A 20,837-nucleotide genomic window follows, 5' to 3' on the forward strand; every position below is an offset into this window, starting at 1 on the left:
CAAACCGTTAAACTTCCCGGAAACAGCTTGCGATGCAATCGCGGAAGTATCTGCTCGACCGATTCGCGCATTGCACAACCGTTTTGCGAGTGGCCAAGTTCATTTCTTTTCTTTTCCTTTCTTTTCCTTTCCACTTTTCATTTGAAGTTTATTCTTTCGCAAATTGTTCTCAATTCAAAGGACGACAAAACTAAAATGTCGTTCCGCTTATGGCGATGTGGTTTCAATTTGTCTTTTAACGCGTCGGCGAGTTCTCAGCGTGAACTGCATAACGGGCACCCCGAGCCAAGCGAGTTTTCGTGCGCGTGTATGACGCGAGTAGAATTCTTTGTTGTTGAAGGAAGATGATCGTTGCCTAACCGATACAAATGGTGCAACCGTAAATCGTGCCTCGTAAAGTGCAATAAATAACTGATACATATTATCGTGCTTTGATTCCCTTTGTTCGTTCGCTTCTAATCCATTCGTCGTACGATGCACGGTGAGTGCTGGTGCTAAAGATTCAATTGTTTCATGTGCCGGCACCGAAAACCCCGAATGCGGACGGGAGTGCCGTACCGTGTTTGCACTCGCTTAGGTTATAGCCCTTTTAATGCTCCCCGAAATCCAGCAAACTATTCGGCGGGCTCCCGAAAATCAAACAACAAATTCAACAAGCGAATGTGTGGAACCATGCCCCGTTCATCCATCCGCAGCATCCGCCTTCCGTGTGCTCGCGACCGAGGGATGCATCCCTCCGATGCTCTGGTATCCTCCGGTGGCATACAAAAATAATGAGAATATAAATATTTCATGACTCCACTGTAGTGATAATGCATTATAAATGTGTGAACATCGCAACGTAAACCTAGGGGCCCGGGCAGCCAAACGGGCACAAACTGCAATTGCGATGAGTCGGCCAGGCCTGCCGACCGTGTGGCACTACTCCTTTCCAACTCTCGCCCGTGCTCGCTCGTTCACTCTAGCTCGCGCTACGGAGAGCGCTACTATATGACAAGCCCTTGACTTGCTGGTGGGCCTGGTAGTGCCGGCTAGCTGGCTGGCTGGCGTGGCTGGTCCCAGCTAGCCAACTACCAGCTTGACTTGGTTGATTATTTTTTTTTTGTTCCGCTAGCCGGCATCCATTAGGAATGCCGTCGTCTTGGGCTAGAGGCGGCGAGACGCCATCGTCAGCGGGTTGGCCGGTTGCCTGCCTCGGTACCTCGCAACCGGAAAACTGTGACTACCGGCATCGTCAGCATTGTCTTTTAATCCGGATAATGCAATTTACCTTTGCTTCGGTACAGGGTACGAGTACCGCCTGCGTTGCTTACGCTGTAGTTTTATATCATTTCTCGGGACGGTATGCATACACTAAGAGGAATAATAAATCGTTTGCATCTTTGCGCATCCCTCCCCGGGTGAACTGGTTATGTTCGGTTGCACAAGTGTTTTGTTTCCGAGTGTGTGCTTTAATAAGAGCACAATGTTTAGATAGCGGGCTGTCGCAATGCAATTGTTGTTGCCGTTATCGGAGCACTCATCACTGCAGTTCACTGCAAGCACTGCAACATTGCAGGTGCATTGTATAATCGGTGCCAGATAATCGAAGTCGATAAGTGTCACAGCTCATTCGTGCCAATTTATTTGTTTCAATTTACTAACCACTTTACACCGAAACTCTACAATTCAGTAACATCAGTAATAGAGAGAAATGAAAAGTCCTCGTGATGATGAATAAAACACCACACGTCCCTTCTCTCGCTCATCTTTCATTTGAAACACCCCCAATAGAATTGCTGTAGGGAGTGAGAGAAGGGCCGAGTCACTATTAAAAAAAACTATAATCAGACAGTGTTAACCATTGCACGTGCTGGCAAGTGATCCGCAAGAGCAAAACAATTATTGACAAGTGGTAAACGTTAATTGAATAAAATCCGAACAGTCCGTTGTGCAGTGCAATGATGGAGCAGCCCGTGTTCCGTTAATGTGGGGCATACCGTACAACGATGCAACTACGATTCAACCCACACCCTCACGCCGTTAGCTAAAGTCAGTGTAAACATAATTCCTGGCAAACAATAAACTCCCGGCCAGGCCCGGCTCTATTTGAACAGTACGACACCGAAGTGAATAAAGATTATCGTAATGGAGGCATGTAAGCGAAGAGAGCGCACAAAAGCCCCGGCCCTTTACTGCCTACACCATGCATGAGCACCATTGGCATTCTAGCCATTTCGGTGAGGCCCTCTTTGGAGGGGGGTCAACGCATTCCTTCCGTTCGCAATCGGTAAATGTTTGCAGCGGATCGCGGATCGTATTTGGATTCAATTTGGTTACTGATTGACGATAAATATTTTGCTACAGTTCGCATGCCGAACATGCAACAATCTGTCCGTTACTGTTGTTTGCACGGAGATTCTTCGGGTTGATGTGGACCGACGGAATATGTAATGTTCGACCGAGGGGCTACCGGCATTCGCGCTGGGGAATTCATCAAACAACCAGCCAGTGGACCCCATTGAAATGCGAATGCGAACCGTGTTGTTAAAAAAATATATATCGTCTGTTTTGCTTTGCATTGATTTCTGGTAGGATCGGTACTGGTCGGTGTACATGTACTGCTTCAGGCTGTATCATAACGCCGGGCCGGATCGAGCCCGAAAATTGTTCATTTTGAGAAAAGGTCATTCCACGGTTTTTTTTTTGGCATAACATGTATTTATTCATTCGCATGGTCTGGATGTATATTACAAATATATTGGAAAAGCTATGAACCCGCAAATATAAATAAAGATTGCAACTGTTATGCCCAATGCGAGACTTTTTAATGAATTATGAAACATAAAACTGCAAAAACCCTAAGGTTAACGAACCTGCTCTCACAAAATTGACCTCACGATGCAACGAGTGGCACGTACTTCGGTGAATATTCATTTGCCATTAAACTGGGCTCGGTTAATTTTGTAGAAAAAAAAAACAAACAAAGAGGAAGGTGAACCCACCCTCCACACCCCACACAATAAAGCACGCTCCATGCTGGGACGAATGCAGCGGTGAAACGAGGTGCGATGGCAATGGTCGACGCACGATCCTTATCGGTTACATCCTGAGCGGCGGCAGCAGCAGCCAATTTGCATGCTCTTGGCTGCCACTTTGTGTTTAATTATAACTTGTGTAATCATATTTAAGTTTGGCAATAAAAATTAACCGAATTTATGATTTAATTTGGCACAACCAAACCAGGTACCGTCCGTGATGGTTCCTGGCCAGCCACATCACCGTCGCTGCTGGTAGATATTTACATTTTTCGGGCTAAAGCTTCCACGAAAACACGAGCTGCGCACTCGCGAAGCGGCTGCATAAATGTGATTTAAAGGGAAATGCACGTTCACTGGTTGTGCCTCGCGCCGAGTCTTGATTGCATCATCGTCTGATTCTCGAGAAACTTTGGTTTACCAATCGTACAGGCATAAAAGCGACGGCCGATAGCTCGTTTGGAAATGTGTGTCATCCATTTGTAAATGCATTTATGTAATGGCTTTTAATGGAAACAATGAACGCGGCGTCGTTGCGCCAGTGAGCGGTGCAATGGTGAAAATCAAAAAGCCCTGTCCATTAGTAGCCTTTTTGGGAGTTTTTTTTTACCTGTGCACAAATCCACGGATAAAGCTTGTGGAGCGTTTGGATTAAATGCTACGTCAAAAGCCAAAGTGGCTCTTTGTTCTATTTACTTAGCAACGAAAGGTATTAGCAGATTGTTAAACCGCCTCTCTTCGTTGTTACACTTTTCCGATTTCAATAAACCTATCATAGTCTGCATATTTGAAACAATTTATTTGGTTACATAAATGATTGTTTAAAGAGAAACTGTATAAACTCTATACAATAGCACTGAACCTTTTTCTACGTTCTGGAGCTTAATTCCACTGATTACAACATGACCAATAATGCACGAAACCTAGACTGTGATCGATTTATGAGCTGTATCGACTGAAACATCAGATTATTTTTATCGGACATCGCTCGAAACGAACAATAAGCATTGTAATTATAGCTCCTCAAATTAATGTTCTCCCATTATCTACATCTAGTATGTTGTTGCATTACATAAAAACGAATGAATGCAGTTCTGATACCAATTGATCAAATGCACTGTTCCTACATTCAACTGCAACACACAACTGTAGACCATTTGATTGTATTATATGCGATTCGATATTGTTCTTTTCACTCTAAAAACCATTAGTTGGCATTCCAAGCACGTACCTGCTACCTGGGTCTCCCTACATGGGTCGCAATAGGGCATAATCGCAAAATCAACCGACAACAAGCCTCTATCAAGGCCCCGCCACAGCAGCAGCAGCAGCAGCAGCTATCGAAAAGATTAATTTCCCACAAAATGCAATCTCATATTTCATAACCAAAACACCCGAGTGCCATTGCGCAAAGGGGTTTCAGTAAATTTCTCTAAGCTCGAAGCATCCACGTCCGTACCGACCGGAACGTGCCCTCTTGGTTGACACCGGCGGCTCGGTCAATATGTGTAATTAAAAGCTATTCGTCATACTTCGCCTTCCGCGTGACCTGCGCCATCGAAATGGGCACCAGTCGCGCAGGGTCCCCAAAGGTCCTCTTTATAAATGATGTCGCCCGTGTAGCGGTCAACGCGGTGGAATTATTATGTCCTAGGGCAGTGTGTCTCTGTTTCGGTTTCGGTTTCCTCCCGCTCCTCCATCCTCCTTCCTCCCACACCACCACTCTTTTGGTTTTTTGCGTTTTCCGGTCACCGCCTGGACTGACCGCCTGGACTGGCCCTTTATTGTTTACGTCCGCCGTTCGGAACTTTGCTGACCGAAAGATAAATGACACTCTCGGAGCGGAACGATGTGGGAAAGATGGAAAAGCCCCAGCTACTGACACGAAATGATAATAAATTGACCAATCGGAACCATCGGAAAGTCCCTCGTGGCCGTGCTCGTCGGCCAAGATGCATGACCGTTTGATCTTGCTAGCTTTCGGGGGTAGTTTATCATTTTACGCTTAAGGCGGATGGTGCCATTCGGAGTGGGTGTGGGGGGGGGGGGGGGGGAGGGGCAAATTATGCAGATTGACTAGTGCGTGGGCCTCTCCTTCTCAACCTTTCCGGACCAAAAGGACCGGCGTAAAAACCAAAATGAGGCGCACATGGCATAGGGCCGGATATGTTATGCCGGAACCAATCATCAAAGATCCGTAACATCACAGCTAACAACTAGTTTTAATCAAAAAGTAATTAATCTGGACAAAAGTTCGCACAGAAATAAATTAAAGGATTAGAATAGCAAACGCCACAAACCAAAATCGTAATTAGTGAAGTAATAACGTGTGTTAGCAACTCACATGAAGCAGCCTTATTGCAGTGAGTGAGGTTGAGGTCGTGCAAATTAACATTTATTCCCGAAATCCATAATTACGTCTCCTCCACGATGTACGGTTGGCCTTCCTGCTCGTACGAGCGGTACTCGTCGATCAACGCCGTCAGCTTTTGCTCCATGCCCTCGAACTCGCTCTCCTCCATCCCTTCGCCGACGTACCAGTGCAGGAAGGCCTTCTGGCGAAACATGGTGGCGTACTGTTGTGCGATGCGACGAAAAAGCTGCGTAATGGCGGTCGTGTTCGCCACGAACGTGGCCGACATTTTCTGCCCCCGTGGCGGTATATCGCAAATGGCGCACTTGATGTTGTTCGGTATGAAGGCACTAAAGAGACGCCGGTCCCGCGACCGTACGCCACTCATCTGCTCCTCGATGAGCCGGGTCGAGAGCCGCCCGCGAAAAATGGCCGCCGCCGTCAAGTACGTACCCTGGGACGGGTCACAGGCGGCCATCAGATTGCTGCTACCGAACAGCTGATGCACCAGCTCCGGGACGGTCGTCTGCCGGTAGCATTCGGATTCGCGGGACCCGAGCGGAGCGAGACCGGGCACGAAGAAGTGGAGCTTCCGGTACGGGACCATGTTGGTGAGCAGTTTGCGCAGATCCGAGTTCAGCTGGCCGGGATAGCGGAAGCTGCACGTCAGACCGGACATGGCGGACGCGATGAGATGGTTCAGATCGTCCAGCCGGGGCGCCTTCAAGCGTAACGTATTCGCACAGATATCGTACAGTGCCTCGTTGTCGAGGCAGAACGTTTCATCGCTCGACTGGATCATCGAGCTGAGCGCAAACACCGCGTTGTACGGTTCCACTACGACCTCCGACACCTTCGGTGACGGTATGACGCTGAAGGTATTCCGGATCTTGCTCGGATACAGATCACGCAAATTCTCGAGCAGCAGCGTGCCGAGACCGGATCCGGTTCCGCCACCAATCGAGTGCACCAACTGGAACCCCTGCAGACAATCGCATCCTTCGACCATTCGCCGAGCTGCATCGATGATCTGATCCAACAGTTCCGCACCCTCGGTGTGGTAACCACGGGCCCAGTTATTACCGGCGCTTGTCTGGCCGCCGATGAAGCTGTCCGGGGAAAACAGTCGCCCATAGCTGGAGCAGCGCAGATAATCCAGCGAACCGCGGTCCAGATCGGCGAAGATGGTCCGCGGTACGTAGTTGCAGCAGGGTGACTCATCGAAGTAGACGTTGATGCGTTGCCGCGGCAGATAGTGTTCACCGATGAAGCAGCCCTCCTGATCCAGACAGTGTTCGTCACAAATGTTTTCCCAGAAGCTTTCCGCCACACGATTCCCGCACTGGCCCAAATGAAGGACTACTATTTCACGCATACTGTTTCGATTTTTTGCAATTTGTTCAATTGTTTGTTTTTTTTCGATTAGTAATTCAATTTTGTCGCTTCACTCATAATTTACCGACCGACCCCACAAACACTTCGCCTGAATTCCAACGGCCTACTGTGCTAGTATTGCCATCTTTTTTTTCCTTTGAAATTCCAAAGAAAATTAAAAGCTATCGTGGAAATAGAAAATGCAAGTAAATGAATCACTATTGTGTGTAGCGATTGTAGTAGATTCGAATTTTCGTTTCCAAAACTAATACCAATTCTCATTTACCTGTTCCCAAAGAAGCAACGTTAAAAGAAAACAAATCCTGCCAACACACTAGATTTTTCTATCGAAGAAACACCGGAAGCACAATGGGCCACTCACCCGGTTCACAAGTACAAGGTACCGATGCCCCTTTATTTTTACACACTCTAGGAATCGAAATAGAAAGATTGCCAGTCACAGATAGAGCACATCAATGGGGTTGGGAAATCACTATCAAACCAACGCCATCCTCCCCAAAAACCCGGAACCGGTGCAATGGGGGGGCACACGGCACGCCTGGCACACGTACCCGCGCACGCCTGGCCTTTGCAATGCCCAAAACCTCTATTAATTCAGTGCAAAATTGATGTACCCTAATTACCTGTGATTAAGATTGATGCTGTTTACTTGTGGGCACCGAGCGGTTGTATCCATCCAATGGGGGGCGGGGGAACAGCCAACCAGCCAGCCAGCCAGCCAGTCACCCCGCATGGCCAAATGAAAAGGATAAAACATTCAACAGCATCACAACGAGCCGAATGGGATCCGGTGTCCTATTCCACCCGGGACGGATACCGTAAATTGGAAAGTTAATTATTCATCAGGTCCTGCGCTCCCGACGCAAAACCTTTGGCTGGCTGTGGCCCGCATGGCCCGGCGACATGGCTTTCCGTGGTTTGATTTGTTGACCGTGGTGGTGTACGGTGTGGTGGTGTGCCGCTGCCGTTCCGGCCCCGATCATGATGTCCGTGAGGGTGTTGGTGGTGGTGGTGGCGGTTGCTGTTGTTGGCGTGATGTATAGTTTTCTTAAGCGGAACTTCTTCGCATACCGAATGAGTTGGTGCGGACGCGGTAGAACACAAAACTTATTAATTACACTCGACGAATAACGATTTGTTTTGGCCCGGGCCCCATGTCTATCCCGTGGCTCGTGTCAATCGATTTTTCACCTTTTTCTTTTTGACCGGGAAGTAGAGGCATTTCGAAATTGCCATTTCCCCGTAGATGGGCTTTTTTTTGCTACCTCGATGAGCTTTCATTTCTGTTCCGTTTTTTAACATTTGCTTTTAACTTTTCCAAACCAAATATCATCAGAATTTGCATGTCATCGAAGCTCAATAATGGTAGGCCAGATCGCGCAACAGATTTGCCTTTAAGGCTTCCCGCATTTTGCTAATTACTTCCAAGCAAACAAATCGCTCATAGACATGAAATTTACCAGTTCAAATTAATAGCAAATTGACAGGCGATACGATTACAACCGTTCTCTGTCTCTGTTGAACCAGTAAATCCCTGTACAGGCCTCGAACAACGATAATCGATTAGCTTCGATTGGAAATCGCACATCTCGCGAGTATAATGCGATTAATTACCATAAGATGCGCCCGCTGAACCGTTAAAACTTCGCGAAACCCCTTCATAGCATCTGCTTTGTGCTGAACCACAAGAAAAAAATAACCACAGGAGAGTATGCTTGACCGATGCTGGCAAGCTCGGCTGTAACCGAGCGTAAGACACGACTGCATTTCAATCATAATTCGAGATTAACAATAATTAAACTCTTGCCGATAGTAGCACGTTCAGCTGCATGCGCCAGGCGCACTCGGTGCCGATGCGGTCGGTCATGGTCTCATGAATGTTGCATGTACGATTGGCTAATTAAGAACATTATTCTTGGGCATAATCCTATTATCATCGCGAAACGCCACCACCACCACCATCATCATCATCATCATCACCATCATCACCATCAAAGAGATAAATCTCGATCGAGCTGAAATGCCGATTTCCACCATTATTTACCACATCAATTCAATATTCATTAAATCCTGACCATTACCAGCGGAGCGTTGGTCCTTTCGGGTTTCGGCCGCGCTGTGCACATGGTCCTGTGATGCTCAGTCTTAACGAGATTTTTTTCCTGCCGCATCGTTAACGCCGAAGCCACCGTGCCCGTCGTCGCGGTTTAATGTTGCCACCCACTTGTCGGTGATACAATATCTCCCGGATCTCCCCTGCGCCAAACTCCCACACTCGCATGCATCGCCACTCGCCGTTCATCGCATAAATGAGCTTTCCACTGAAGGGTGCGAAGCCCAAAACCGATAATCCCTTAAAGCCCGAATCCTCTGAGGGACTTTCCTGTGACCCGCGGCAGTGTTGGAACCAGGTGAAGCTGCCAGTGGCATGTGGTATAAAGGACCTCCACGGCCTTAATCGACGCGCAACCTAGGGCAGCGAAAGACGTGCTGCCTGTATTGGTGTGTCTGTGTGGACCAGTGGGCGGGAATGGGACGACTGCTGGAATCGGGCAACGGTCACGGAATTGGTGGACAAAGAATGCAACGCTCAGGTGTCGTTTGAATTAAAATTGGCCGTTCCCGCTCGCTCGTTTCCGCCTTATTGAATATCGAAATGTTGTGCGGACCCAACCGAAATGCCAGCCCCATGCGGCTGTGTATCGCGGTAACGGTAGCGAGTGGTAGCTAGCCAGCTTCGAAAGCCAAACCGTGCCGTGCATCCGCCTTCCGGTGAAATACGGATTCCGGAAATGAGGGGCGCCTATGTGCGGCCAGTCAGCCGGATGTCCTGTGCCCGGTCGGTCGCGGTCGGTCGTTGGTCACCGTACTTGTGAAACTTTCCCACCCACACGGAGGCAACTCAGGAATTAATTTTATTTTAATGGTGCTTTCACGAATTTAATTTCATCGTCATTCACATTCGCCGGCAATTGGTACGGGATTGCGCGTGACCGCGTGGACAATCCAAGGACCGTCAACCGAAGACTAGCCCGCGATGAAACAATGCTTTCCCGCCGTACAGCAACAGCAGCAACAGCAGCAGCAGAAGTAGCAGTTGGTATCGATGGCTGCCGGAAAACTGGCGTACGGGCGACAATTTTCCTTCCGGCACCGCAACGCTCAAATCGTTTACTGCACCAAGCATAAAGGGGTGGGAGCCAATGGTCTGCTGTCGGAGAAATCATTCGAACAGTTCGATTATTGAATCCGATGTCAAACAGGACATTAAAGAAATCCTCACTCATTTCCGGTTGACTTCTTTATACTGTTTGTTAAAAGTTCTACAAATGATCAAAAATGAATCGAGTTTGAAATGCATTGTACAGAAACCATATATTTATAGATTTCCGAGCGAACGATTTGCATTAATTGGAATCATCTGAAGCAGCATATGAAACCGAAAGCGCCCAGACGGTGTTAATAATTGCAAAACGAACAGAATGTATGAGCGCAGCAGCGTGCAACGAACACGGTCACTACCAACATCCACTTTCCAAGGGCAACTTAAAAGCCCCGACATGGAGTCAACAGTTTCTCTGTTGAGGACTGTTCCCTACTACCGACGACCTCGGATCTGTTTTTATTGAATAAAATATTAATATCCCACGACTTACACCTTCCCGCCATGCTCATCTCTCAAGGACACACACTGTTTCCTGGTTCTGGTCGTAGTGGCATTGTTCCACTTTTACCACACACGCCCACATTTGCACACTTCCGGTGCTGCATCAACCAGGAGTAGCAGCGTGGCCACTTCGTCGCTAAACTGCGCTCTTCAACGGAGCTCTCAGCATCCGCAAAATGCCAATGGGATATGAAAAATGCAAGAATAAACATCTCGCCTGCCAGGGAAGCGGGAACCGTCTGTTTGCGCTGCTTAGCACAGGGATGCTTAGCCATGCGATGGCTGGAAGGGGTCGTGCCGAGGCAAGGCACATGACGACAAATGGAAACAGAGCGTAAGGTGGTCCATCGCGTTGGGTTAGTGAGTGTGCGGACGCTTTCACATGCTGTGTTCAACCCGAGCCTGAGCCTAACTAAACAAAACCAGAACCATACTAGCTAGTGCTTCTCCTGCAGCAGCAGTAGCAGCAGCAGCAGCAGCATCACATCGCGCCGCATCGTCCCCTATCTTATCATGCAAGTACTAAACTTTTATCACACGACGGCTAGCCGTGGTGAGAACGTATCAGCATAGCAGTAGAGTAGTGCAAAATACAGTGCGGCTGTAAAAGGGAGAGGAAAAAGCGAAGAATATGCGTTCAAATGGTGATGGTGCGCCATATCAGCCATGGGGACATCGGTAGTAGTGGCACTAGCTGGCTCGCAGCACGAGATGACACCTGCGGTGCCATACCTGGATGGCGGGTCTCAGTTTCTTCACTTTACTGCGCACTCTACAATACTTTGGGATGGGTTTCTTTTTCTTTGTTTCTGGCTCGGCTCCTGGCAAAAGCAGCGGCTCTTCACACGCTGTAATCGCCTAATCGTGGGCCACGGCCAAGTGAAAAGTTTTCCGAGCGAGATTATTGCATTATATATGCATCGTCCTTATCGCGGGCTTTCGGCCGCTCCACTTACATCTTGAATGGTGAGTTTCCTTTTTTTTGTGTGGCGGTCTACGACTGTTTCGTCAAACGAATGGTACCGGATAAGTGGTATCCATCTTGGACACATGGGGCTTTTGGGAACGCGGTAGAAGAGCGTGTAGTAGGAGCATGAACGGCACCATCTCGTCGTAGCAGCCACCACCTTAATGGACAAATTCTGTTCGAGTGTATACTGTTAGCGGAACCGTTTTAAAGTAAGTGCTATCTACACTCTTAACTGTAATGGTTGAATAACTGAAAAAGTAGGTAATGGTCATTCAGACGAAGGTGGTGTGAACGCAATATGCTTCTTTTATTCATGACCGATACACAAACACTGGGTATTACATTTAAAAGATAATCGTTTATTGATTAGCATTGCGAATGTTCGTAAAATGTTACTTCTTATGCTCTTACGGTATGCATTTAATTCTAACGATGTACAATCTAATCGTTTTCTCCCCCTGGTCGCATGGGCTATCAGTGTTTCTGTTTCACCAGATCCTATTTCCGCGGATCGGGCAGCGGGGGAGTGATGCATGAGCGAAATGAATGTATTTTGTAAATGGCCAAAAGAGAAAGATAGAGAGAGAGAGAGATTATGAAGCCCTACGCCCCCGGCATTATCCCATGTCGGTGAGGGTGGTGCGGCACTGCCGCCAACGACTCCTATTATTTGTTTAGCAATAAGTTATGCGATCACCAATACTACGTTCAGATCGGCAAGGGCGCTACGGGGAATTGGCGGTATCGAGAGCGTGTTAAACGGAAAAGGCTCATTATCTACATTCCTCCATTGGCCATCGGTGGCATAGTGCCCCGCGGTGGATAGCCGGTGGGGCGACTGACGGGTGGGGCAGCGGCGTACTGATAGGCTGCTGCCATATACGCTCCGTTCAGTGCCACGCCCGGATGGCTGTAAGCGACGGCCGTAGGCATTGCAGGGGCCGCCGCCAACCCAATACTGCCGCTGGGTGGTACACGGGAACGATCGGTATCGGTACGGCGCATCACCATCGAACCCACGTTTGGTTGGGATGCATAGGCACCAGCACCATAACCGGCGTGGGTTGAGCTGACGTAGCTACCACCGTATCCACGGTCATCGGTCGCATAAGGTAGGAGACCATTATTACTAGCATAGCCGCCCGAACCCATTCCATTTGCCGCACGTGGAGCACCCATGCCGTATCCTGCCGATCGTGAGGCTGCATCGCGGAAATCACGCTCGGGGCGCCCAAATTCGTCACGTCGGGGATACTTCGGACCACGATCATCGCTGCCATTGTGGAAACCACCACCTCCCATACGAGGTCCTCCACGTGGGCCTCCACGACCACCGCCACCTGTACCGCCTCGCATGCGTCCACCTCCCCCACGGTAGCGACCACCGCTACGGGCGTATTCATGTAACTCCGGATTGATATACTGCAATAAAACAGAACGGTAACAGTTAACAATAACTCCTTTTCGAACGAACTGCAGACTGCAGTCAGCAATAGTTACCTGATTAGCATCTTGCAATACGGCGATAAGATCACTGGCCTTAGATGCGTTAGCCGGGGTGAAGAACGTGTACGATGTGCCCTTGTTCGTCGAACGACCCGTTCTGCCGATCCGATGTACGTAATCTTCCGTATTGTTGGGAAAGTCAAAGTTGATAACAAACTTGACGTCGTCGACATCTACAAAGACACGAAGAAATTACAAGACACATTTAATTAGTTTGAATCAAAAAAAGGCAGAAAATTAACTTATTCTATAGAATATGTACTAAAATGCTGTAATTCCATAAAAATCCATCTGAATTGCATTATGTAAATGAAACGTTAATCCATTCAATATGAACTAGTAAATTGGAAGTTAGGTAACAGCATAGTTAAAATCTTTTGAAACTATCCCACTACTTGTGCTGTCTACACCAAGGTATCGTCATATCATTCGGCTGATTCCATTTGAGATTCGCTTAAGAAAGCCACTTACCTATAAAGTGTTTCCAGTCAAACGCTTACGTCAGGCTAGGCCGGATTGGTAAAGAACCCAGTAACCCCACACAATCAACTCATTGATCGCGCATCAAATTTATACAAACTGATCCAAAACATTCATGCTCAATGCATTGGAGTCGATCAATTGTTGCTCGCAATTAGATCGACGATCGGCATATTAATCGCCTATGAATAGCAGCCACCCTAATGAGCTCATAAACATCGGTTACTTTGCTAAATGTCCATAGTTTCAAAAACATGAAAATAAATAGAAGAAATCCTAGCAATCCGTGACATGTAGCAATCATTTCTACCAGTGCAACCGGTAGGGCCTGCAAAAAATAAGAAACGGAAATTGAACCGAATTGTTCCCAATTATGCGCTTTGACCACTCCTTCCTGTAGCGTTAGGCGTGTTAGCAGCAGCTGCACTTAGTAAGCAAGCCTGTTCTGCATTATATGCTGCATCATCAAATATTTGTAAATCGCAACGCTTTCTAGTCAACGGCAACAAAAACGAGACAGGTTTCAGCATCCAAATGACAGTATGGGATCAGTATGAGCCAAACAAAGCACGTTTCCTGACTATAAAAGCTTAAATGCGACAAGGAGTCTAAAACCGTAATTAGCATAATGTCATACATGAACTTAAACTTACCTAAACCGCGCGATGCAACGTCCGTGGCCACGAGTAGACCGTTGGGTGAGCGGCGGAAGTTGTTCAGCACGTAGTCACGGTCCTTCTGCGACTTATCACCATGAATGCCATCAGCTCGCCATCCCTGCCGCCGAATGATGTTCACGATCTTGTCCACCTTGCGTTTCGTTTCGACGAATATGATCGCCTTGTTGTCAGGTTGGGACGAGATTTTCTCCAGCAGCATAAACAACCGATTCTCCTTCTCATACTCCTCGCAGCATTCGATCACCTGCAGGATGTTCTCGTTCGCCGCCAGATTTAGTGAACCGATGTTGATCTGGATGTAGTCTCGGAGGAACTCCTCAGCCAGCTTGCGGATTTCCTTCGGCCAGGTCGCCGACCACATGAGCACCTGACGGTCGGGACGGATCTGTGAGATGATCTTGCGAATCTGCGGCTCAAATCCCATATCCAGCATACGATCGGCCTCATCCAGCACAAGGTAGGTGCAGCGGCGCAGATTGGTCGTCTCGCGCTCCAGAAAATCAATCAGCCGCCCCGGCGTGGCAATCACAATCTCCACTCCTCGACGAAGATCGTTCTCCTGCGGGTATTTGGCGGCACCGCCGAACACGCACGTATTGTGAACACCCATCCGGCGTCCGAAATCATCGCTGACCTGCTTGATCTGTTGAGCCAGCTCTCGAGTGGGCGCCAGAACGAGCGCAATCGGCCCGTCGCCTCTGGCCAAGCGTGGCTGGTTGCTTATGTGAACCAAGGCCGGCAAGATGTAGGCCAGCGTTTTGCCGCTACCCGTTTTGGCGATGCCCACCATATCGCGGCCACTCATGGCAATCGACCAGCCAACCGCCTGGATGAAGGTGGGCTCCAGAAAGCCCTGCCGGGCAATCTCGTCCAGCATGAATTGCGGAAAGCCACTCTCCTGAAAGTGCAGAATCGGCGACGGCACGTTCTTGCCGATGACCGTGATTTCGTTCTTATCCAGATACTGATTCACCTCGGCGCGGGAGCGGTTGAGGACGCTGCTCGCCGGCTGGAAGAAGTTCTTCTGAAACGCTTCCAAATTCAGCTGATCCCAGTGGATGCTCCGCAGGTTTTCCCCGTTGCGCTCCATGCGATCGAAACGCTTCTCCACGCGTCCCCCATTACGGTCGTTACGGCGCATTAGCATCTCCGTACCTCCTCCTGCACTACTAAAACCACGACGGCTACTTTTTCTGAGCTTCTTTCGTCGCGCTTAACACCGCGGTTCCACAGCCAAGAACAGCGGAGCAAATACAAAGCAGATTATTGCAGTTCCTTTCGCACGCACAGGCCTGCACAAGGGACGCACATAATCCGGAGTCACTAAACTAGAGCCTCGACGCTTGCAAAAATCGGAAGATTTCGCAAAAAATCACTATCCACCGCTCGGCTGTTTAAACGCTTTCCAAGATGGCGGAGAAAAAAAATTTGTTTTGCTAAAAAAAAGAAGAAAACCCTTGACGTTTCGACCGATGCCGGGGGGTAGGACGCTGGCCTTGAGTTGCTCAAATTTAACCGGCTGTTGCAAGAAAAGGCTCGATTTTTGGGAAATTAAGAAAATAGTTTATCAAATAATCTTTAATTTCAGAGATGGAGATTAGATCCTGCCCAATGAAGAAGGTGCAATAAATTATCCACAAATGCCGAGTAGCTCAAATCCCGCGGTTGAGCCACTCGCTTGTCAGCTGAACCGCCAAATTTGCCGGTTCAATTTGCGGCAGCATAAAATGTCGAATTTTGCGCAACTGGAGCAGTTTTTAGTGAAAGTATTCCCTGTTCTGAATGGAATCGTAAGTATCGACAAGGTCCATCGAAAGCCAAAGTTCTGCTTTATTAACTGTTCCGCTCTGCCCTACAGACGAAGGACGAGCCCGTCACGATCGATGAACTTAAAAATCTGCATCAGGTTTTGGTCGACGAGGCGGTGGTGTCTTTTATCTACGAAAGGGTGTTTCAACAGATCGGCAAAACTGTCCGCTACACTACGGTACCCCAGTTTTGGTCCCATTTCACCCCATCCAAACCGACTCAATCCGCCACAAACCCGGCCGTAGTCGCTGGTGACAACACTAGGTTTTTCGAGTTTCAGGATGCGGTCAACGAACTGTACACTCAGTATGCCTTCTTTCGGCGGCAGCTGAAGCGGCTAGAGATCGTCTGCCCAGCTTCAGGCATTCCCGTTTTCACCAAGAAGAAGCCGAACGAGGTGATGCACTTTTGCGATTCTTTCCGTAACGAACTGCTGGCCCAACGGCCAGTGCACTTCAATGATTTGGTGTCTGAATTCTACCAGATTGCATTCCGCGTGTTTGCTTTCACGTACGGTGAAAGTGAAGCAGAGTACATCGATGTGCCGGAAACGAACCAATGCGTGGCTTGCGGTGTGGCCACACCCAGTTGCCAGTGCCAAATGATAGCGAACGCTTTCGGCAGCACGAACAAACATCTTTGGCAAATGGGTCTTTTGAATCCGATCGCCGGCTACGCAATCGATGCCCTCGCGATGGAGCGCATCGATGTAAAAGTATCCGAAACCAAGGAAAACCATTCCGAGTCGCATTTGGATCCGCTCGAGCAGTGGCTGAACACGGTTCTGCTGCAGTGGATCACGCGTATTTACAACCAGGGTTCGCTGGAGGTGCAGCCGGAGCAGAAGCTAGTACAGGATATTATCAAAGAATTTAAACAGAAGCTGAGACTTCACTTGTTCGAAAGCTACGCCAATGCCATCATGGAGCAATTCTTTCAGATTATTATAAACTTTCCCTTGACGCAACCGGCTGTGGATGATCTGAAGGTATGCCTAGTTAATATTAAACTCAATAAGTGCTTCGTCACAACGATCCGTCAGATGCTGCAAAAGCGCCTGCTGCATCCGGGAGTCGATACATCGGATATACTGACGGGTTACGTGGCGGCCCTAAAAACTCTCGGTCACTTCGATCCCAGCAATGTGTTACTACGATCGATCACCAAGCCCATCAAGGATTATCTGCGGGGCCGGCCAGAGACTGTGCGATGCGTCGTGACTAGCTTGACGGGCGACGGTGCTTCCGATCTTGCAGAGGAGCTAGCAAAGAGTGAATCGAGCAAGCCTAAGGAAACAAACGACATGCCAGAGGATACCGATTGGGAAAGCTGGAATCCCGAACCGGCGAACGTTGCAACTGCAGTGCAACGGGCATTGATTGCTGGCAAAGAAGTCGATATAATAGCGATGGTTGTCGAAATCTATGGCAGTAAAGAAATATTCGTGAACGAGTATCGTAACTTGCTGGCGGAACGGTTACTCTCGCTGGTGGACTTCTGTCCCGAGCGTGAGATGAAAAATCTCGAGCTGCTTAAGCTCCGTTTTGGAGAAAGCATGCTGCACAGCTGCGAGGTGATGCTGAAAGACATCGCGGACTCGAAACGCATTAACGATCACATTGTTGGCGAGGAAGGTGGTTTCAGCGAGGACATTCCGTTCAAACTCTCAGCTCTAATAGTTTCATCTCAGTTTTGGCCAACGTTTAAGAAGGAAACGATGGATCTCCCTCCAGCGATACAGAAAGTGTTCGATAAGTACACGAAGAGCTATGAGGCATACAAGGCTAACCGAACCCTACAGTGGACACCGCTAAATGGTAAGGTTTGCATAACGATCGAAAACGACGGAAAAGTACAAGAGATGCAGGTCACTCCGGCTCAAGCAGCAATAGCTATCCACTTCAGCGAACAATGTAAGTGACAGCATCCCATAATCATAGTACAATATTCCTTCTCCTCTTTAATGATTTCGATTCGTTTGTTCTACCTTTGCAGCCCAATGGGAATTGGATCTTTTGGCCCAGAAAATGAACATGCCCCCCATCGTACTCCGCAAACGGTTGGTTTTCTGGCAGTCGCACGGGCTGATCCGCGAAGCCCAGGAAAATTTGTTCGTACTCGTGGACAAGAGTGACGAATCGGCGAAGCTAGCGGATCAGCTGCTATCTCAACAGGATAATATGTGCGAGGAGGAGGAAGTGGAGAGTGCAATGGAATCGGCCAGCGATCAGCGGGAGGAGGAACTGCAGGTGTTCTGGTCTTACATCGAAGCGATGTTAACCAACCTTGATTCGCTGCCACTCGACCGTATTCATCAGATGTTGAAAATGTTCGCCTCCCAGGTGGACTTCACGCAGGACGAACTGAAAAACATCCTGCAGAAGAAGGTACGCGAACACAAGCTCGTGTACGCAGGCGGAGTATATCAGTTGCCGAAATCGTAGTTCCGTGTACTTGGTATTTCTGAAAGATATATTTTTTATTATAAAAACTGGTCAATATAGTTCGGATCCAAACCTTCCGAATTGATTTTGTTTTTCACCGCATTCAAAGGCACACCGAGGTGGATCATCTTGAAGTATAGATCATACTGAGCATCTGGTTTCGCTTTCGCGGTTGGTTCCGGCTCTTTTACCTCGACGGCGGTTTCTGCCGGATCGGATACTGCAGATTCTGCTGCGAGGGTGGAAGTTGGAGGCGTTTCAACCGGCTGATTACCACCCGATTGCTTTAGCACATCGATAGATGCTAGCTTTGCTTCCACGATCATCAGAGATGCTTCTAGGTTTTGTAATTTGTGTTCGAAGGTGACGAACCGGGTCTCGCAATCGGAAGCAAACTGGTTGAGGAATGTGACCGTGCTCACGATGAAATGATTTATGAAAGCCAACATTCTCTTTTGGCTGGTCGGCGGAAGCTGCAGAAACCGCGAAAGGAAAAGCCTTCAATCAAACGGAACTAGACTCTATCATCCACTTCATGCTCACCTCATGTTTCTGCACCGTTATCGTATCCATATTAGTAATTGAATTAGTCACCGAGCGATCCTTTAGCAGAATTAAAAAACTGTTGAAGCTGGTGTTTATGTAAAATCTCGATTCCCAGAACGTTTAGCGCCACTGCGGAATCCCGTGGAACTACAATCCGTGTTCGAGCGTGATGTTTGACAGCTGTAGTTGAGAAAAGTGCGACCAAAAACCGCATTTCATCCGTTTAATCGCGTAAAAATGACTCGTTTGAGGAGATGACGACTTTGCCAATTCTCTAAATTAGAGTGTACAAAGGCACCTATTAAAGGACGACATGCCGCGCCAGAATAGCACAGGTAAAGTTGCGCAAAACGGCAAAGTTCAAGGACGACTCGTTTGTAAACAATCGCGATCTCTTCCCGGCTCTGCCTTCCAGCGCACGTGGATCAAACGGTGTTAAGGATAGGCCAGCTTTCGCTGGATGAAGCGAGGAACCGTGGCACTGGTAAAGCATAATCTCTGGCTTCGATGAGTCCCGATGACTGAGCGAATCCTCTTCCGCAGAACCGAAGAAACACGTCCAGGCAAAGATGCAGCTCTCCGAACTAGACCAACTTTCCGTTAATCCCTCGCTGTTGACGAACCGCATAGCCCTCGACTGCGAGATGGTTGGTGTAGGAATAGATGCCAAGGAACACATGCTGGCCCGGGTTTCGCTCGTGAACGAGCACGGAGTGGTTCTCGTTGACTGCCACGTGAAACCACAACAGCCGGTTAAGGATTATCGCACACCAATCAGCGGCATCCGGCCGGAGGAGATGGAAGCAGGATTCGATTTCGCTCCTATACGCGAGCTGGTGAGGCAACTCATTCGCGGACGCATCTTGGTTGGTCATGCGCTGAAGAATGATCTGGCAGTACTCAAGCTGGGACATCCGAAGTAGTAAGTCGTAACACCGTTGTTCAACACGGAAACCGGGCGAGCTAACTGTACTTTTACTGTTCTCTACTCTCTTCAGCAACATACGAGACACGTCTCGCTATAAGCCAATCTGCAAGAAAATACACGCACATGGTACACCGAGCCTGAAAACGTTGACGAAACAGTTACTGGGGAAGGACATTCAAGAGGGGATGCACGATTCGGTGGAAGATGCCCGAGCTGCCATGAAAATCTATTTACTGTTCGAGGAAGGATGGGAGAAATCGGTAAAGCAGTCTCGCAAATACTGAAAACGGAGACAATCGGTTGCGACTGTTGGCGTGTTGGATTAAGTTGAATCGATAATATATTTACATTTTTAGTAACATCGCGTTGGGTTGCGTTCATGATTCCCACCAAGCATAGCAAAAGTCTACAGCATTATTGGAAAAATGATACTTTATTGCTTTAGCCTAGCACTATGGTAGTGAGTAAAGTTAAGGGTTTTCGGCCAATTTTTCGAGATCAACCACCGCGTCCTCGATAGTCTTGTCGGCGTTCGGCTTCGCTGCCTTCTTCTCCTTCTTGGACTTCATCAGCTTCCGGTAATCTGCGGAACGGCACAAAGAACACAATCAGGTCGTGGAGGAAAGGATGGCGGAGAAAGCACTTACTTTCCAGTTCGGCCTTTAGCGGTCCGATGAAGTTTTCGAACTCAATCTCCTCCAGGCCCCCAAATACGTGGTCGGCGGTCAGCGAGCGGTGATTCTTTTGCTGGGCAACGGCGGTAGCGGCCGCGGTGAGGTACAGGACGAACACCGAAGTCGCGCGCGCGAGAGCCGTACGGCACTCGTTGGAAACCTTCACCTCCGCCGGGATCGCTTCCTTGATGAGCCGCGTTACCGCCGTGTTGGGCAGATTAAGGTCTTCGATTCTTTCTACCATTTTATGGCCTTTTTTAGTTAAATTCTTGATGCTTTCTCAACTCGCGATTTGTTTGTGGAAAACAGTTCGCGCCAATTCGTTTGACGTTTCACGAGTTGTCACGACTGTCAAAGTCAGCTGAAAA

The 20,837-nt window shown here is 48.5% G+C and overlaps 6 protein-coding genes and 1 long non-coding RNA gene across 7 annotated transcripts; 3 read left to right on the forward strand and 4 right to left on the reverse strand.

Moving 5' to 3' along the window:
- Nucleotides 1–1,813: 1,813 nt before the first annotated feature.
- Nucleotides 1,814–2,797, forward strand: LOC125955220 (uncharacterized). The gene is made up of 2 exons (XR_007469086.1): nt 1,814–2,269; nt 2,347–2,797. It is a non-coding gene; the product is annotated as an uncharacterized LOC125955220 (long non-coding RNA).
- A 2,634-nt stretch (nt 2,798–5,431) lies between these two features.
- LOC125955206 (tubulin beta chain-like) lies at nt 5,432–6,745 on the reverse strand. Its single transcript, XM_049686200.1, has one exon. It carries the CDS (start codon nt 6,743–6,745, stop codon nt 5,432–5,434), a length of 1,314 nt encoding a protein of 437 aa, XP_049542157.1.
- Nucleotides 6,746–11,740: 4,995 nt separating this feature from the next.
- LOC125955203 (uncharacterized) lies at nt 11,741–15,472 on the reverse strand. The gene is made up of 3 exons (XM_049686195.1): nt 14,042–15,472; nt 12,903–13,081; nt 11,741–12,824 (listed from the first exon to the last, which is right to left on the reverse strand). The coding sequence occupies exons 1-3, from the start codon at nt 15,213–15,215 to the stop codon at nt 12,180–12,182; spliced, it is 1,998 nt and encodes a 665-aa protein (XP_049542152.1). The 5' UTR covers nt 15,216–15,472; the 3' UTR covers nt 11,741–12,179.
- A 283-nt stretch (nt 15,473–15,755) lies between these two features.
- LOC125955202 (anaphase-promoting complex subunit 2) lies at nt 15,756–18,321 on the forward strand. Its single transcript, XM_049686194.1, has 3 exons — nt 15,756–15,858; nt 15,927–17,790; nt 17,873–18,321. Exons 1-3 carry the CDS (start codon nt 15,796–15,798, stop codon nt 18,319–18,321), a joined length of 2,376 nt encoding a protein of 791 aa, XP_049542151.1. The 5' UTR covers nt 15,756–15,795.
- A 38-nt stretch (nt 18,322–18,359) lies between these two features.
- On the reverse strand, nt 18,360–19,017 carry LOC125955218 (WASH complex subunit 3). The gene is made up of 2 exons (XM_049686214.1): nt 18,865–19,017; nt 18,360–18,794 (listed from the first exon to the last, which is right to left on the reverse strand). Exons 1-2 carry the CDS (start codon nt 18,892–18,894, stop codon nt 18,360–18,362), a joined length of 465 nt encoding a protein of 154 aa, XP_049542171.1. The 5' UTR covers nt 18,895–19,017.
- A 21-nt stretch (nt 19,018–19,038) lies between these two features.
- LOC125955213 (RNA exonuclease 4-like) lies at nt 19,039–20,171 on the forward strand. The gene is made up of 4 exons (XM_049686207.1): nt 19,039–19,202; nt 19,283–19,351; nt 19,411–19,789; nt 19,866–20,171. The coding sequence occupies exons 1-4, from the start codon at nt 19,181–19,183 to the stop codon at nt 20,077–20,079; spliced, it is 684 nt and encodes a 227-aa protein (XP_049542164.1). The 5' UTR covers nt 19,039–19,180; the 3' UTR covers nt 20,080–20,171.
- LOC125955219 (DNA polymerase epsilon subunit 3) lies at nt 20,119–20,806 on the reverse strand. The gene is made up of 2 exons (XM_049686215.1): nt 20,443–20,806; nt 20,119–20,378 (listed from the first exon to the last, which is right to left on the reverse strand). The coding sequence occupies exons 1-2, from the start codon at nt 20,711–20,713 to the stop codon at nt 20,266–20,268; spliced, it is 384 nt and encodes a 127-aa protein (XP_049542172.1). The 5' UTR covers nt 20,714–20,806; the 3' UTR covers nt 20,119–20,265.
- Nucleotides 20,807–20,837: the final 31 nt, after the last annotated feature.

The sequence above is a fragment of the Anopheles darlingi genome, chromosome 3 (genome assembly GCF_943734745.1).
Source record: "Anopheles darlingi chromosome 3, idAnoDarlMG_H_01, whole genome shotgun sequence".
NCBI classification, from domain to species: Eukaryota; Metazoa; Arthropoda; class Insecta; order Diptera; family Culicidae; genus Anopheles; species Anopheles darlingi.